The sequence below is a fragment of the Eurytemora carolleeae genome, unplaced genomic scaffold (assembly GCF_000591075.1).
Source record: "Eurytemora carolleeae unplaced genomic scaffold, Eaff_2.0 scaffold859, whole genome shotgun sequence".
In the NCBI taxonomy this organism is placed as follows: domain Eukaryota; kingdom Metazoa; phylum Arthropoda; class Copepoda; order Calanoida; family Temoridae; genus Eurytemora; species Eurytemora carolleeae.
The window spans coordinates 64,639-81,267 of NW_019396772.1; the positions used below are offsets into that span (position 1 = coordinate 64,639).

At 34.6% G+C, this 16,629-nt stretch overlaps 4 protein-coding genes across 5 annotated transcripts; 1 reads left to right on the forward strand and 3 right to left on the reverse strand.

The window, feature by feature from the left end:
- Positions 1-44: 44 nt before the first annotated feature.
- Positions 45-1,598, reverse strand: LOC111708502 (28S ribosomal protein S21, mitochondrial). The gene is made up of 3 exons (XM_023481902.1): positions 1,501-1,598; positions 811-888; positions 45-203 (listed from the first exon to the last, which is right to left on the reverse strand). Exons 1-3 carry the CDS (start codon positions 1,579-1,581, stop codon positions 90-92), a joined length of 273 nt encoding a protein of 90 aa, XP_023337670.1. The 5' UTR covers positions 1,582-1,598; the 3' UTR covers positions 45-89.
- Positions 1,587-7,814, reverse strand: LOC111708500 (zinc finger E-box-binding homeobox 2). Of its 2 annotated transcripts, XM_023481899.1 has the most exons (9): positions 7,602-7,814; positions 6,995-7,186; positions 6,865-6,934; positions 5,769-6,167; positions 5,312-5,379; positions 5,153-5,253; positions 3,749-3,842; positions 2,791-2,862; positions 1,587-2,164 (listed from the first exon to the last, which is right to left on the reverse strand). In XM_023481899.1, exons 1-9 carry the CDS (start codon positions 7,794-7,796, stop codon positions 2,072-2,074), a joined length of 1,284 nt encoding a protein of 427 aa, XP_023337667.1. In that variant the 5' UTR covers positions 7,797-7,814; the 3' UTR covers positions 1,587-2,071. The 2 variants fall into 2 exon arrangements, with proteins under 2 accessions (XP_023337667.1, XP_023337668.1); XM_023481900.1 differs by lacking the exons at positions 1,587-2,164; positions 2,791-2,862; positions 3,749-3,842 and adding an exon at positions 4,518-4,572.
- On the reverse strand, positions 7,802-8,462 carry LOC111708501 (39S ribosomal protein L17, mitochondrial). The gene has a single exon (XM_023481901.1). It carries the CDS (start codon positions 8,411-8,413, stop codon positions 7,844-7,846), a length of 570 nt encoding a protein of 189 aa, XP_023337669.1. The 5' UTR covers positions 8,414-8,462; the 3' UTR covers positions 7,802-7,843.
- Positions 8,463-9,583: 1,121 nt separating this feature from the next.
- On the forward strand, positions 9,584-16,090 carry LOC111708507 (serine/threonine-protein kinase RIO3). Its single transcript, XM_023481906.1, has 8 exons — positions 9,584-9,692; positions 9,764-10,019; positions 10,885-11,007; positions 11,250-11,896; positions 12,088-12,238; positions 12,365-12,529; positions 13,594-14,018; positions 15,933-16,090. Exons 2-8 carry the CDS (start codon positions 9,765-9,767, stop codon positions 16,015-16,017), a joined length of 1,851 nt encoding a protein of 616 aa, XP_023337674.1. The 5' UTR covers positions 9,584-9,692; position 9,764; the 3' UTR covers positions 16,018-16,090.
- The last annotated feature ends 539 nt before the right edge of the window (positions 16,091-16,629 follow it).

Consider the following 16,629-nt stretch of genomic DNA (forward strand, 5'->3'; position numbering starts at 1 on the left):
CATTAAATTGTGTGTATACTAAACCTAAATTTTTTGTAAATAAATCTTAGTTAAATTATTTATTTTAATTAAATGCTACAAAAGAAGATTCAACATCCTGGATATGGATCTTTTCTATTTTTTCTCATAATAAATCTAATTTTCTCGTTCATATCTTCGTTATAGATTGCTCTGCTCTTCTCATAATTCACTCGCTGTCTAACCTATAACACATAAAAGTTAGTTTACACTGTAAATTGAATTCGAATTTTGATTAGAGGAATTGAGTCTACCGCAAAATTTGATTTTTAATTTTAAATCCCTTTATCTTTGCAACCCTATGTCGTAAACCTTAAATATTTCACCTTAAACTGTTCAAACTAGAAATTCTGTTGGATCGAGAAATCAAAGGTTTACACAATCGCTATTTAAGTCGACCCACTCAATTTAGAATCTCAAAACCAAGCTAAGGACATTCCCGTGGGTCTCCCGAGTTCCCCAATCAAAATTTGAGGCAAATTGGTTCAGGGGTTCCTGAGTTATGATCGGACAAACAAACAGACGAACAGAGATTACAACTTTAAAGAATTAAAATTAAATACTTTATATTTTAGTCGTTCAAGCACCCATTTAAAGATTATTGCTCTGAAAACATTTTGTCTTAACATTTGGAAAAAACAATTATTCACATTCAGAAAAAAAAACTTTTTTTCCTTAACATTTAGAAAAAATCCAACTTTTTCTCTACATTTGGAAAAATTCCTATTATTCTTTACATCTATAAAAAATTAAATTTTTCCTTCACATTTGGAAATTGGAAAAAGTTATTACCTGACAGGGTTTCTCGTAGTAGCGAGTTTTCATCCATCTTGAATACATTCCTTCACGGGACATTATGCTGTTCAACAACTAGAATTATAAAACAATTGATAATCCATTGAATTTATATTTCTCTAATTAATTTATTTTTTACTTAAATAATCCTTTAAATAACCAAAGTCTTAATCTTGTAACGATAAAAATTCCAAACATGACAACCTTAGAATCAGTACTTAGGATCAATTTTTTTTATGCGGACCCGGACCCTTAAAAAAAGATCTAGATCATAATCATTGAACATTTTACCAAGACTAATTGATTTTAACCAATTAAAATCTTTCAAATTTTTCGCTCGTTAGTTAATAGTTGACATTTGTGGTTTGAAAGAAAAGTTATTTTTAGAAGGTTTTGATTGGAATTTTACCCTTAGGGTCCGAGCACGGAACATTGTATGAAAAAAGTGCTAATCTACAACGAATAAACTAGAAATCGAACGCGGAAGCCTTAAATAAACGATGAAATTTCCGAGAGAAAAATCATTTAGCGATATCTCCTTGACCACAAGTTGATTCTACTGTGTTCCTCATTGAAGGGAACTTCAGTGCTTTTAATAAAGATTTAACCTCTAGTAATTGTGGTCTTTGGCTTTACTACTACTCAAAATATAGACTGAAAAGAATTTCTATCATCAGAAAATACAACCTTCAGTGCCTCCTCGACATTATTATTCTGGACCATAACAGTTCTAGAAATCCAGTGGAGCTGGCGTTTCATGTACGGCATATTGATCTGAAACAGGTTTAACGGGTTTTTAATTCATATTTACATATAGAGCAACAATTCTTTATTAAAATTAAAATCATTTAACAAACTTGAGCAAAATAATATAGCACCAATATTTTCTTATGACAGGGTTCTAGGACTAGCTGACAAACAGCTCAACTTAAACTTAATAAAATTAACGGCAGCGGGTCAGTTACACAATATAAAATCTCAAGGTCATAGTTACATAATATCTCTGCTAACATCTCAGATAGTTAACTAGGCAACGAGTGTAAATTTAGGGTAAATTAAGTGACCCAGATTCATGGAAGGGGGTCACAGTGTTAGATGAGGTTGGTACCAGGGGCTTTCTCAGGAATTTTTCCAGGTTGACTTAAATTATTTTCTTTCCATGGAAGGGGCTCAGCACCCAGTGGGGCTCTAAAAAACATAAGCCTTCTCCTGATTACGCCTCTGGTTGGTACATATGGTTGGTTGGATGTATTCCATGTTATTGCTTGAGTAGAGAGGACACAACGTCAGCGTGGGCCGATGAGATATGAATATTTAATCCCCACTTCCGCCGGAAGGTTTTCCCGCAGTGCTGAAAATAAAGATTTGGGTTGGATTAAGTTTTCGTCATACAGAGCATCCCATATTAAATTATTTCCAAGGTTTAACGCAAAATATTAACATTGCACATAATACTCGAAAACCCTAGTATTTTCTGTATGCTTTTTATATTAGCCTTATACAACTTATAAAATAACTAGGCTGAAGCGCCCATCTTCTATTTAATTGTGAACATGTTCTTTTTGTTTACATTTTAAAACAAAGAAGAAGAAAATTTTGCGGATTTAAAAAAAAAAAGACAGACAAGCCAAATTTATATATAGATTTATTCATTTTAAATTTTTTTATTAGTCACGAAAGCCGCAATTTAGAGCTACTAACGAACCAATATGGTTTGGGAGACCCTGTATATTGTATAATATTGATTTCTGAAATATGTCATTGTAAGCTGATAAATCTTACTTTTAAATCTTTTATTAGAATTTTATTCAAGTCTAAAATTAAGGTTTTTTATTAATTTTTACATTTTTTTCTTTCTCTCGCCCAAACTTTTTTGTTTTGTTTTGTTTTATTCTAATACATGTTTATTTTGAGATTGAAAAAAAAGAATATCAAGTTTTAACTATCAATTTTTCTTCTAAATATTTTTTATTTTACCTGGCAGTTAACTTCTTTATAGATTCTCTTTTTTCCTTCGTGCACTGTTCTCACATGCTCGGTCATGTGACCCTAGAAATAAATCAATGAATCAACAATTATAATAATTCTATCAGTCATTTAGAAAAAAAAATACTCAATCAATTAATCATAAACAAACAAGTAATCTACAAAAACACCGAACACAGACCCCGAATATGGTTACCTAAGAGGAGTTTAGAAGACCCCGGATATGGTCCCAAAAGAGGAGTTTAGAAATCCACGGATATGGTCCCAAAAGAGGAGTTTAGAAGTCCAAAGGATATGGTCATTAAAGAGGAGGATATAAGTCCAAAGGATATGGTCCCAAAAGAGGAGTTTAGAAGTCCAAAGGATATGGTCATTAAAGAGGAGGATATAAGTCCAAAGGATATGGTCCCAAAAGAGGAGTTTAGAAGTCCAAAAGATATGGTCCCAAAAGAAGAGTTTAGAAGTCCAAAGGATATGGTCCCAAAAGAGGAGTTTAGAAGTCCACGTATATGGTCCAAAAAGAGAAGTTTAGAAGTCCAAAGGATATTGTCCCAAAAGAGGAGGTTAAAAGAACAAAGGATATGGTCCCAAAAGAGGAGTTTAGAAGTCCACGTATATGGTCCCAAAAGAGGAGTTTAGAAGTCTACAGAACGTAAACAAGTACATGGAGAAGACTCAACTCTAAGAACACCGAGATATTTCAGTAAACGTGTGTATATTTCTTTTTAGTTCCTGTTTGATTTTAACTATTTGAAGTAATTTGTATTATTTTAGATAAAACCAGATTTGACTAGAATGAATAAAATATTCGTTGACAACTGCGTGATATTATGTCCAAATCTCAATTCAAGGGTTTCTAAAAACTCCCTGTTCTTAAGAAAGCTAGATTTTAACAAATTACTTAAGTTTGGAGCTGAAAATTAGTTTGACATTTTAGAATATTGTTTACCTTTCTTGAGAACATCTTGTGACAGTGAAGACAAGGAATACTCTTCACCCTACTGTGTTTAGTTTCTCCCAGATGTACATGACGAATATGTGAACTAAACAATACATATAGATTATAGAACTTTACCCAGGGTATACTAGATGTACATGACGAATATGTGAACTAAACATAGAACTTTACTCAGGGTATACTAGATTTACATGACGAATATGTGAACTAAACATAGAACTTTACCCAGAGTATACTAGATGTACATGACGAATATGTGAACTACACAATACATATAGATTATAGAACGGTATACTAGATGTACAAGACGAATATGTGAACTAAACATAGAACTTTACTCAGGGTATACTAGATTTACATGACGAATATGTGAACTAAACATAGAACTTTACCCAGAGTATACTAGATGTACATGACGAATATGTGAACTACACAATACATATAGATTATAGAACTTTACCCAGGGTAAACTAGATGTACAAGACGAATATGTGAACTAAACAATACATATAGATTATAGAACTTTACCCAGGGTATACTAGATGTACATGACGAATATGTGAACTAAACAATACATATAGATTATAGAACTTTACCCAGGGTATACTAGATGTACATGACGAATATGTGAACTAAACAATACATATAGAACTTTACTCAGGGTATACTAGATGTACATGACGAATATGTGAACCAAACAATACATATAGAACTTTACTCAAGGTATACTAGATGTACATGACGAATATGTGAACCAAACAATACATATAGAACTTTACTCAAGGTATACTAGATGTACATGACGAATATGTGAACTAAACAATACATATAGAACTTTACTCAGGGTATACTAGATGTACAAGACGAATATGTGAACTAAACAATACATATAGAACTTTACTCAGGGTATACTAGATGTACATGACGAATATGTGAACCAAACAATACATATAGAATATGAGAAACAATACAGAACCTTACTCCGGGTATACTAAATAAACATGAAGGATGTTTGAACTATATAATACAGAACCTTACTCCGGGTATACTAGATATACATGAAGGATATGAAATCTAAACAATACAGAACCTTACTCCGGGTATACATGATATACAATGCGTAAAGGACATGTAAATTCAATAATACAGAACCTTAATCCGGGTGCATAAAAAATATATGTGAAGAATATGATAACTGAATACAGAAACTCATTCCGGGTTTGAAAGATGTGAAAGACAAACTTTTTTATGTTAAGAGAAATATATGAATACAGAGTAAAAAGTTTAGCTCGACTGCAACGTGAAAACCCCCCGCAGGGTTTTGGCATATCCTGGAGTTCTGATGCTGAGAGAATAATATTGTAAAACGGGCTAAATTAAAAGATTAAAGGATACCTAAGATTAGCTTTGGTTGAGAATATTCTCACACAAAGATGACAGCGTTTGTACGTTGGGTTGGAATCCATCTCCATCGGTCGATCCAAACACTCATCCTCCTGCAGGAAAAAAATAACATTGAAATTTACAAATTGATAAAAGATTTCGAAATTTTACCTCTTTGAGAGATTCCTGTATGAAAGCCTGTGCTGCTTCAGACATCGGATGGTCCGTAATATCGTCAACTGAAGAAATTTCACATTTATTAGTACAGGAATAAGATATAGGAATGTGTTAAATATATTTTGAGGGTTTGATTTTTTTCTCTGAAAAGGAAGAGTCAGCTAGGTTTAGATGTTTTTTTTTCCGTAATAAATCTTCTACTTTTAATTTCAAGATTATTTCCTTCATTAATTTGACTCTTTTCTTTTTATTTCTCAAAACAAAGATTTACATTGAGATTGTTAAGTTGTTTAGTTACTAAGAAACAAAAATTCATTTTTTTAGTTACACTTTTTCTTTTTTTAAATTTTAGAAAACAAATATTGAAGTTTGTTCTTAGAAGCCATATTTTTTTGAAATGTTGGAAATGGCCTCTCGTAGAAAACGTGATATATTTTAGTAAATTTTTCACCTGTCGCTACAAAATTAGCGGTTCTAAGGCCAGGGAGAAGAATTCCTTGCTCTGAAACTAATTCAGGAGGTAGAAGGGTGCAGTGCTGAGCAATCAGAGGATCAACACCAAGGGGAGATTCACACCTAGAGCTACTGATAATATCCAACCCGGAGATATTAGAATAGTTGGAGAGATTAGAGATACTAGATATGCTGGAACTACACGAGATATTTGACAGGTTTGAGATACTAGAGATACTTGAGATATTGACAATAGGGTTCAAACCAGGTTCGGATTTGAGATTAAGCTCGAAGGGAGTGATCTCTAGCTCCAGGTTGTCTAATCCATTGTAAGAATTGGAGAGACAGGGTTCACTCTTCACTGGTGTTTGAACACTCGGAGGAAGTATACCCAACCCTGTAAAAGAAAACAAAATTTATTTTCGAAAAGAAGATACAAGGATAATTTTGGAGAAATTTTATAAAGAGGTTTAAGTTTTACATGCTAACTTCAAATTCGTCCGTCCTCCAAATTATGGATATTTACAAAACATTTACAACACAATACATCTACAATACAATATATTTACAATACAATAAATACATTTACAATACATTTACAATACATTTACAATACAATACATTTAAATACAATACATTTACAATACAATACATTTACAATACAATACATTTACAATACAATACATTTACAATACAATACATTTACAATACAATACATTAACAATACTATACATTTACAATACAATAACTTTCAAAACTTGGTAATATTCATCATATTGTAAACTTTTTAATGTTAATTAGGTGGGGATAATACCAAAAACAGCGAAAGATAATCTCATCCTAATTGATATAATACATACATAAACTATATAAAAATAGTTGCAGATTTTTTACCTGGAATTGTATGTGTTTTTTTTTTACAATAAACTATATCTAATCTTATAAACGGGGCAACGGGGCTTGATTATTTCTATTAACCCTCCTGTCCAAAAAGCTCAGTTTTTTGGATGAAGGCCCTAATCCGTATACATTTCTTGTAAATAAGTAACTAACTTATTAACTTAATACGTGTTTTCTTTAATATGTAAACTTACCTTCCAATAATGAATCAGTACAGTGCCGGAAATTATCAAATATAAAAGGTCTGAGGTCACTTTGGTAAGACTGAAAACAAAACAAAATATTATTTATAATTTAGCCATTTTAGAAACTTGATATATGTACCTTGGAAAGCTCTAAAGAAGAGTTGTTGAGAATGTTAGAGTTGGTTTGTTGAAGGATCGATGAACTGGAGGGAATGATAGAAAGAGAAGAGAGTTGGTTGGAGGAGGAGGAGCAGACAGGAGTCGGTTCGGAGACAGACTGAAGTCGCTGCAACCCGTCCAGACCCACCAGCAGATCTGGCAGGTTCCATACCTTCACAGTTATATTATATCAAATAAATCAAGTTTAAGTCTGATAGGAAACCCAAGATGAAATCCCAGACTAAGGGTTCAATGCACCACCGTGAAAACTGCTGCCTGAAGTCCAATGAAAGCAATATTTTTGGAAAAGCTATTGAAAGTTCGCAATATTTAAGTACATTAAATGGTGTATTTACAATATTCTGGGGGTTACTTATTTCATATGGTTAACTATTTGGTGAATGTTTTGACCCAGTTTAATATACATAAATATATATTGGTTGTCTGGTTGTATGTTTGTTTGAGTCCAATAACCGACAAAACAGCTGTACTGATCGGGCCCCAATTTTTTGTGGCAATTCTTATGACCCAATAGTAGGTTTATTGCTGGTCGAAATCAAAATATTTGCCCAAATATTGTTGCGAACCTGAGATGTTTGTGGAGTAACATCTGGTATTAATGAAAGAGCTAAATTGTTCTTGAGATCTAGAACTCCAGTGTCTTCCTCTCTACTCGAGATGTCCCCGTATACCTTGCTCATGTCATCAGCATGGTACTGGTCGTAGAAAGACATGACGAGCTCGGAATCTAGATTATCCAGCTCTGATGTCTCCCCCTCCATGGGGATCTGAAATAGAAATGCATAATTATTTAGGTTTATCATGATGTTTATTTAGCTCCTTGGTTTAAATTATATTCTTTTTGTAATCTCGCTTCTCGTCTCGCCTCGTTGAGCAGAACATTGTGAATATGAGCCCGGTTAGGTTCAGTATTACTGTAAAAAAGAGGAGGGAACGGGTTTCCTCGGAGCTCCAGGACAACTCTATCTTTCCCCTCGATGGGACCACCTTCCGGTTTATAGACCATCGGAGCCTTGAGCATCCTGGTATAGGAGCAGGACATATCCTGGAACCTTGGAACCAAAACCTTAAACAATTTATGAACTAATGATTTATCCGTGAGCCACCAGCTCGCCAGGTCCATGGTTGGAATGTGTTTATCTCCGTGTGCAACAGCTTCCTGGAGTAATCTCTCTGTATACTCCCGGGCAACAACTCCTCGACCGTATGTGAACTCCACCCTCTCGTCTTTGATGAGGGCCGTCACGGACTTCCTGGTGGCGAGGAGCTGTCCTCTCATCCCTCGATTCAATGACTCCTTGGAGACCAGTAACCAGGGTTTGGGTTGTACCTTGAACCTCATTTGAGAAATCAATTTCCCAACCTCGGCCTGATTCATCTTTACCCAGGATTATGTCAATCTGAAAAAATTAAGTCGGTCAAATTAAAAAGAATGTTTAGGTAATTCAGCTGAAAAAGAATGAACAAAGGTTAGTGAACATCACTGAAAGATGGCTTGTAAACATGAACTGGTTAAAATCTTCATCGTTCGCCAATGGGTAGTAAGAAGGAAGTAGTTAATTCCATTATAGAGGTTTACCAAGGGCCAACTATTGGTAATTTCCTTGAGAACCCCTCCCCCCCACTCCTAATAATTTAGTACATGCATGCATCTCATATTTAACACAAGGCTCAAGTTGGTCATGAGGCCGCAGCGTCCGGCACCCAAGCCTGTCCTAGTCGCAGTGCTCAGCACCTAGCCTGTCCTAGCTGCAGCGCTCGGCCCCCTAGACTGCCCTAGCAGCAGCGCTCAGTCCCTAGAATGTCCTTGCCGCAGCGCACGACACAAAAGAGTGTGTTAACCTTACCTAACCCTTAATATATACTAATTTTGTTGAAAATTGTCGAAAAGGTCAAGTAAAAAATTGATAGGAGGGGGAGGGGGTCCAAAAATCGTTCTCTGGGACAGACCCCTACTACTTATGGTATGTCACTTCATGTTACTGTAATTCACAGTTCTACGTGTTATATCAAATATCAAATTCATTAATAAATATTGATACAAACGCTGTGATCAGTATACAATGGAGAACTAAGTTCTTAAACATCATTATGGTAATAAATATGGACAATTTCACTTTTTGAAGAAAAATTATGAACCAAATTTAGAATTCCAGCAAGAGAACAGTACTACAGAGTACAGACGGATTTATAAATAAACTTGACTAATGTTAGAAAGCGCGTCCAGCATGCAGAAACTAGTCAAGCCAGTTTTCAAGTTTCAAGACTCCAATACAGGCCAAAAATGTACACATATTGTGCAATACCAAGGTGATAAAAACAATCTGATTACGAATATCGGAAGAGTCTTAAAATGTGGTTAAATAGCTAAGAAACTGTCTTATGACAAGTTTATAGAGCATATACGTGGTTAATTTTTTTTACAATTGGTCGCCTGAAGTACAATTTGATAAAACTAAAGAACTCAAAGAACATAAAACAAATTTTTCATTATTCTAAATGATTAACCCAAAGGCGTACAGGAAAACTAGAAATGCACACTTGGAAATTGGTATTGAGAGTAATATAAAGTATATACCCATTATCCATACCTCTAATATAATTTTTCAGAAAATTCATTCAGATTTTTTACGTTAACTGCACTTCAAATTTTACAGGTACGAATTTAAAATTGAATTTTGAACACCGGCTCAATTAGGACAAAAAATGATTAAAATTCACTTTTCAGGATGAACGGTGAAGCTAAAAAGTTCAGTTGGGGAGCTGTAGAAACCGTGAGTAGCGTTTCTTTAACTGAAGTAATGTCTGAAGAATTAGCTGAACATTTAAACAAGTTGGAACTCGGAGTATTATCTTCAGACAACCTGGAGAATCCACTTATTAAATCTGCTCCAGCAGAGCTGAGTACTGATGCAGATGATTTTTTGATCGCGCAGATGCTTCAGAAACAATATGATAGAGAGTTTGATTCAGCTTTACAACAGGTGAGAAAAGGAAGAGGGTTCAGATTGAAAAGGGTGATTCAGCTCTAGTGTAGGTTAAAACAGTAGCAGGGTTTAGGTTAAAACAAGGGATTCAGCTTTAGAGTGACTTAGAACAGGGGGAGGGTTCAAGTTGAAACAGGGGGATTTAGCTCTAGAGTTACTTAGATCAGGAGGAGGGTTTTGGTTGAAGTGTGGGATTTAGCTAGTGTGGGTTAAAACAGGAGGAGCGTTCAGGTTGAAGAGGGTGATTCATCTCTAGTGTAGGTAGGTTAGAACATGAGGAGGTCTCTCTCTAAGAATCGATGTGGTTGCAAATTAAAGAAGTATATATTGATCAGATCTGGTCACAAAAAGAATATAGGGTTATATATAGATATACCAAATAAAGTCAAACAAGAATGGGATTGTACATCTGTGAATATACTTAAAGGTACATGAGTACGTAAATAGAAACCGAGGGATTCAGCTCTTACTTTGAACAGGAGAAGGGTTCAGGTTGAAACATGAGGATTTAGCTCTAGAGTTACTTAGAACAGGTGGAGGGTTCAGGTTGAAATGGGTGATTCAGCTCTAGTGTAGGTTTGAACAGGAGGAGGGTTCAGGTTGAAACATGGGGATTTAGCTCTAAAGTTGCTTAGAACAGGAGGAGGGTTCAGGTTGAAACATGGGGATTTAGCTCTAAAGTTGCTTAGAACAGGAGGACGGTTCCGATTGATTTATTTCTAGAGTAGTTCTAGGCAAGGGTATACACTAGTTGCAGAACAGATTATTCCAGGAGAAATTTCGTCTGAAATGTGTAGAAATTATGATTTGAGTATAAACAAACGGGAGCAGCGTTCAGATTGAAATATCAATGATTATTTAGGAAGAAGCTCACGTTAACGGAACTTCTAAGGTTCGAGTAACCTACTCGAAGTACAGGATGGTTCCAGAGAATATTATTTGGGATGATAGCGAAGACGATGAAGATGATGAATATCTAAATCAGGTTCGTTAATTTTGTTTGTTTAACTTCCTTTCCCAACCTATAAATTTATTAACTTGATACCCCCAAAAAATATTGTTTTTATTGAGGAACTCGTTTTTTAAAATTAGATTTTTAACTTTTGCCGAATAGTTTTAGTGCCAATTTGAAGTATTCCATTGTAAAATCTAACTTCTTCAAAGATAGCTTGAATTTTGCACAGTTACACTTTTTACTTTTTATGAGAGTTAAGATATTTATGTCAGGATGATCGTAAACGAGACTGGGACGTATTTGAGACTAAAGAGAAGGAGGTTGGAGCTATGCCTAGATGCGGATACAAGAAACTAGGAGAGAAGATGATTACAAAGCATGATACTGAGATGACCCAGAGAGAGAATGCGAAGAGGATTATGGAGTTTCCTCCTGGGATACATACGGGAGATGGGGGAGGGTTTGACATGCAGCTTTCCAACAAGGTTTATAATAAAATCCGAAATTTCTCCGTGAAGGAAGGAAAACGGAAGAACCGAATTCAGGATAAGGAGGAAAGAGCGGTTGCAGAGCAAGCAGTAGATCCCAAAACCCGTGTTCTCTTGTTCAAACTTGTGAACGGTGGTATACTAGATGCCGTGAATGGTGTAATATCTACCGGAAAAGAGGCGGTTATCATGCACGCTGACGGTGGTCCTGGACCCGAAGAAGGTCCAGAAACTCCCTTCAATGTTCCTAAAGAATGCGCAGTGAAGGTTTTTAAAACCACCCTGAACGAGTTCAAGACCCGGGACAAATATATCCGGGATGATTACAGGTTCAAGGATAGGTTTGGGAAGCAGAATCCTAGGAAGATTATCCATATGTGGGCGGAGAAGGAATTACATAATCTAACAAAAATGGCTAAAGGAGGAATCAGGTAGGATCTTTTTGGAAAAATAGCTAATGCTTTAAATAAACTAAATGTACCATATCTGATTGTACACCTTGCTTTCTTTGCTTTCTATTGATATCTTTAAAAAAGAACAAAGTATTTCATGTCTTCTATCGCTTAATGTTCAAGAAATTAGAGTTTGTGGGAGCATCTTGATACAATTTTTTCCTGTTCAGGGTTCCGGACGTGGTTGTCCTAAAGAAGCATGTCCTTGTAATGTCCTTCATAGGACGGGATGGACAACCAGCTCCTAAACTAAAGTTTGCTGTGGAAAAGATGTCCAAGTCTCAAGTGGAGACTGCTTATAAACAAGTTGAGGAGATGATGGTAAACCTTTTAATTTATAATAATAAACTTCAGTTTTTTTTATCAAGAAATTATGGAAAAATAGCTAAGCTTGTTTCCTACATTTATTGATTTGAACCGCAAGACATACATTTAATTGAATTCCAGATTGAACTGTACAATATCTGTCATCTTGTACACGCTGACCTCTCTGAGTACAATATCCTGTGGTACGACGGAGAATGTTGGTTTATTGATGTGAGTCAGGCCGTTGAACCAATCCATCCCAGTGGACTCGCATTTCTCTTCAGAGACTGCACTAACGTCTCAAATGTAAGATTTGTTTTCTCATTTTCTACAGTTTAACCTCGGACACATCGAAACAATTTATAAATGTCGTTTTTTAAATTACTGATAATATGGAGCAGGTATTTAGTTTTTTTCAATTGAATAATTATATGGAGCTCTTTAAAATGTTCCTGCATATTTTATGGCTATTTTTTTTCAATTACTGAGAATCAAAGGCGCAACTAGCACTTTTGCTATGGGGGGGGGGGGGCTTGCTCTTCGTGAGAAAATATTTTAGAAATAAAAGTGCTTGTTTAAGGGTTTGATGTCGAAAAAAGGAAATTTTCAGTTGTTGCATGCAGATTTGGCTGTGTTCGTACAATTCAAATCATTTTTTTCTTGTGTTTTTAAAAGTTTATACTTTCAACAACTGTAAAATTAACGATATGATTCAATCAATTCTTAATTACAGATATAAGTACAAGAAATAATCATTTATATATTCTGAAAAAAAACCACATCAAAATGCATATATAATTTTAATCATCTACATCGAAAAAGGACAGATAATGTTACGTTTTCTATTGAAGTTATTGAATTTAAGATCGATCATTCTAACCAACATTCATAATCTTATTTCATTTTCGATTTTATAGAAGTTCTTTCAAAGAACAGTTAACAGTTATCAAATATGATAGCAAGGTTCAGTCTCAGACTGTTCTCTAGATTTGGAAGTTTTTGCGACAAACTCAAATATTCTAATCCCTAACTCCTTACACCGAGTGGTGTAAACCAACTAACCATAGTAGAATACAATTTCTACAATAACTCTTTTGGTTTTATTATTCCTGACTCTTGTGATAATGATATTTGCCGATCTTTCTTTTCATTCTGCAGGGGGTGGGGGGTGGGCCCCCCTCTCAGGTGCTATGGAGGGCGCCCGGCCCCCCCCCCTAGTTGCGCCTTTGACTGAGATTTAGGTAAAATAGTAAACCCATTTAAAAATTGTCAAGTCGACAATCTATAAATTCTTTCGATCTCTCCGAAGTTAGTGTCTGTAGATGAATAACTTGACTATAAAAAGTGAATATTCTAATTCTCGGCTTAAGTTTTTTAACAGGTGGGGTGTTCCTGACGTACTCTCTCCTACTGAACTCTTCAACAAGATAACAGGTCTCAACCTGAACGAAGGTTCTGAATCCGAGCTCCTGTCCCAGATCAACAACTACCAGAAGGACCAGGAGTTGAAGGGAGGGTTTAGAGGAGAACAGTACGGGAAGGAGAACGAGAGTAATTTCGAATATTGTTGGGAGCAGGCACAAACAGGAAGCTCTACACCTGCCCGACCTATACCAGGACATCATAGAGCAAAATCAGAACGATCCATGGCTAAAAGTCCAAGATCGCCCAAATCCCCGAGTTCCCTTGGAAGATCCCCAAACTCTCTTGGAAGATCTCCGTTTTCTGATCTTGTGAGTCTAAGCGATCAATCCTTGCAAGATCTGAAAACATCTCTTCTCGTTAGTAAACCTAGGTAAACAATAATAATTTGTTCTATCTAGCTCATTTTTAACCGTTTTGTAGGACAACATGGGAAATACGGTTTAAAAATGATTTTTAAAGGGATTTAAAGTCAAGAACACTAAATTTATAGAATAGCATATTCGTTCACATCGATATCCTTGTAAGCTTTGTCTGATAGGTTACGAAAATACGTATGTTTAAGTATTTCAAATCTAAAAATACGTATTTATACAAATGTAATACGTATTTCTAGGTTTTCCGGTTAGTAGGGTAATCTACTATCAAAGAGAAGATGATTATTTAACGTTAATATGGTTCTTCAAGTCCTTCGTCATTGCAACCCCCTAGAATTCCTTGATGGGAATAATCTTGGACAGTTTCTCGTCGCAGAATACCATCTGCTTGAAGTCAGGATTCTGAAGATGGTTGATTTTCTTTTACAACTTCATGTTGAGACATCAAATCACATCCAACAATAGCTGCAAGCTCGTATTCGATCACATTGATATCCTTGTTAGCTTTGTCTGATCATGAATGCACATAGATATTAATCATCTTCTCTTTGAAAGTAGATTACCCTACTAACCGGAAAACTTAGAAATATGTATGACATTCATATATATATATATACTTATTTTTAGATTTGAAATACTTCAAAATACGTATTTTTGTAACCATTTCCTAGGTAAAAATACGTATTTTTCATCCGTAAAAATACGAAAGGTTTGCATCAAACTTTTAATTCTAAAAAATGCAATTATTTAGTAAAGAAAGAAAAAAACAAAAAACATGTAAAAAAAACGTAAAATTACTTGCGTAGTATGAAATTTTTTAAGTAAAGAAAAAATACGTAAAATAAAAACCTCAAGACTAATAAAAATTACTTGGTAAAAAGTATTCACAATTATTCTTTAAAATACGTTTCTGGAAAACCTTAGCACTTAAGAACATATCGCTTGGTATGTTAAATACGTAAATATCCGCAAGTTCTTTACTAAAAAGTTGAGCATACGAATTTTACGTAAATATACCTAAAAATACGTTTACCTATATAGAGGCTTTTGTATTTTTAGAGTTTTGAGTTAGTAGGGTATATTTAATCGTAAGTTTTCTGTAAAGTATCTTGCACATTTCTACTTCAGATAAAATATGAAGGAAATTGTCAGAATCGAACACTTAAGCTAGAAAAACGACGTTTTTTCCCACATTATTGATCTGTTAAAGGTTAAAAGGGAACCGTTTTTATCGGCCATACCTATAAAAATTAATATCACTTGAAATTACGAGTCTTCTAAACGGTTTACATGCAATTTAAGTACTCTTTGACATTTCATATAGAAAGTTTTATATAGAAAGTTTTAGGCGAAAGGGGTGAATACACTTAATGTTTAATTTCTCCCGGATTTTCTGGTGGCAATTCTTCCAAATATGCCCCTGTAAAACTATGGATATGCATTTATTTGGAACTACAGGGTGTCCCACGAAACATGACAGTAGCAAGACGACTTGAAAGTCGTCTTAGAGTTTTGAATTTATTTGTGACATATAGTCGCCACTCTAATTTCTTCTAGTCCTGGCATTTCCAAAATGTAGTCTTACCTTTTTTGTGCTGTCAATATTTCCGGAGATATTAAGAATTTCGTTCAAATTTCACTTTTATTAAATAAAAATAAAATTGTCGAAATCTGAACGAAATTCTTCATATCTCCGGTAATATTGCAAGCACAAGTAAAAGGCAGACCACATTTTGGAAAAGCCGAGATAAATGGTATTTTGTTCTTATTAAATCTAAAATTTTACTTCTAAAATTAGGTTTACGAATAAATGCCATATTTTTACAAGATCAAAGACGACCTTTGATTCGTCTTACTACTGTCATGTTTCGTGGGACACTCTGTACCAAATTAAGTCTTTTATATTTTAGAACGGACGAGAGCGATGAGATCAATGGTGTGGAACCAATCACACACAGAAAACCTATCGTAACTTTCGGAGACAACATTTCTTGAATCTTGAACAAACTATTTTACATTTTTTCAAACAATTCATAAAAATTTAGAATAAAAATCCGTTTTGTTTATATTTGACGAGTTTAATTGAGAACGTAGAGACCAAAACTAAAATCTGAGCGAGGAGTGAAGGAGAATAAACATTAAATAAAACTAGTTATGTCATGAGGACTAAAATTTTATTTGTACATTTTTGGACTGCAGACTTCGGGGTCTCAATTACTTGTATTGAATTCTCCTATAAAATAAAAACTGGTGACCGTTAGCACGAGTAAATGGATGCATCATATTAAAGGTAAAAAGACTGCTAAATTTGTTAACTATTATGAAATTTGAATCTCATTTTGTTTGTGAGCACAAACCATTTTAAGCCGTGAAAAATTTGTAATCTGACCCATCTCCCTTTACTCAAATATTTTTGACTATCTAAAAACTACGAAGTGTGACGTATAGAGCTGTGGAATAGAAAACTGCGTTTGAACAATATGTGTATCAAAGCCGGGGAAAGGTTAGAAAACATCGGTTTACCAGTTGCACTTAACGTATTATGTAAAACTGCTGTGTTTAATGATCAATGGACTATTTGAAGTCAAACTTAATTTTAAAATCGTA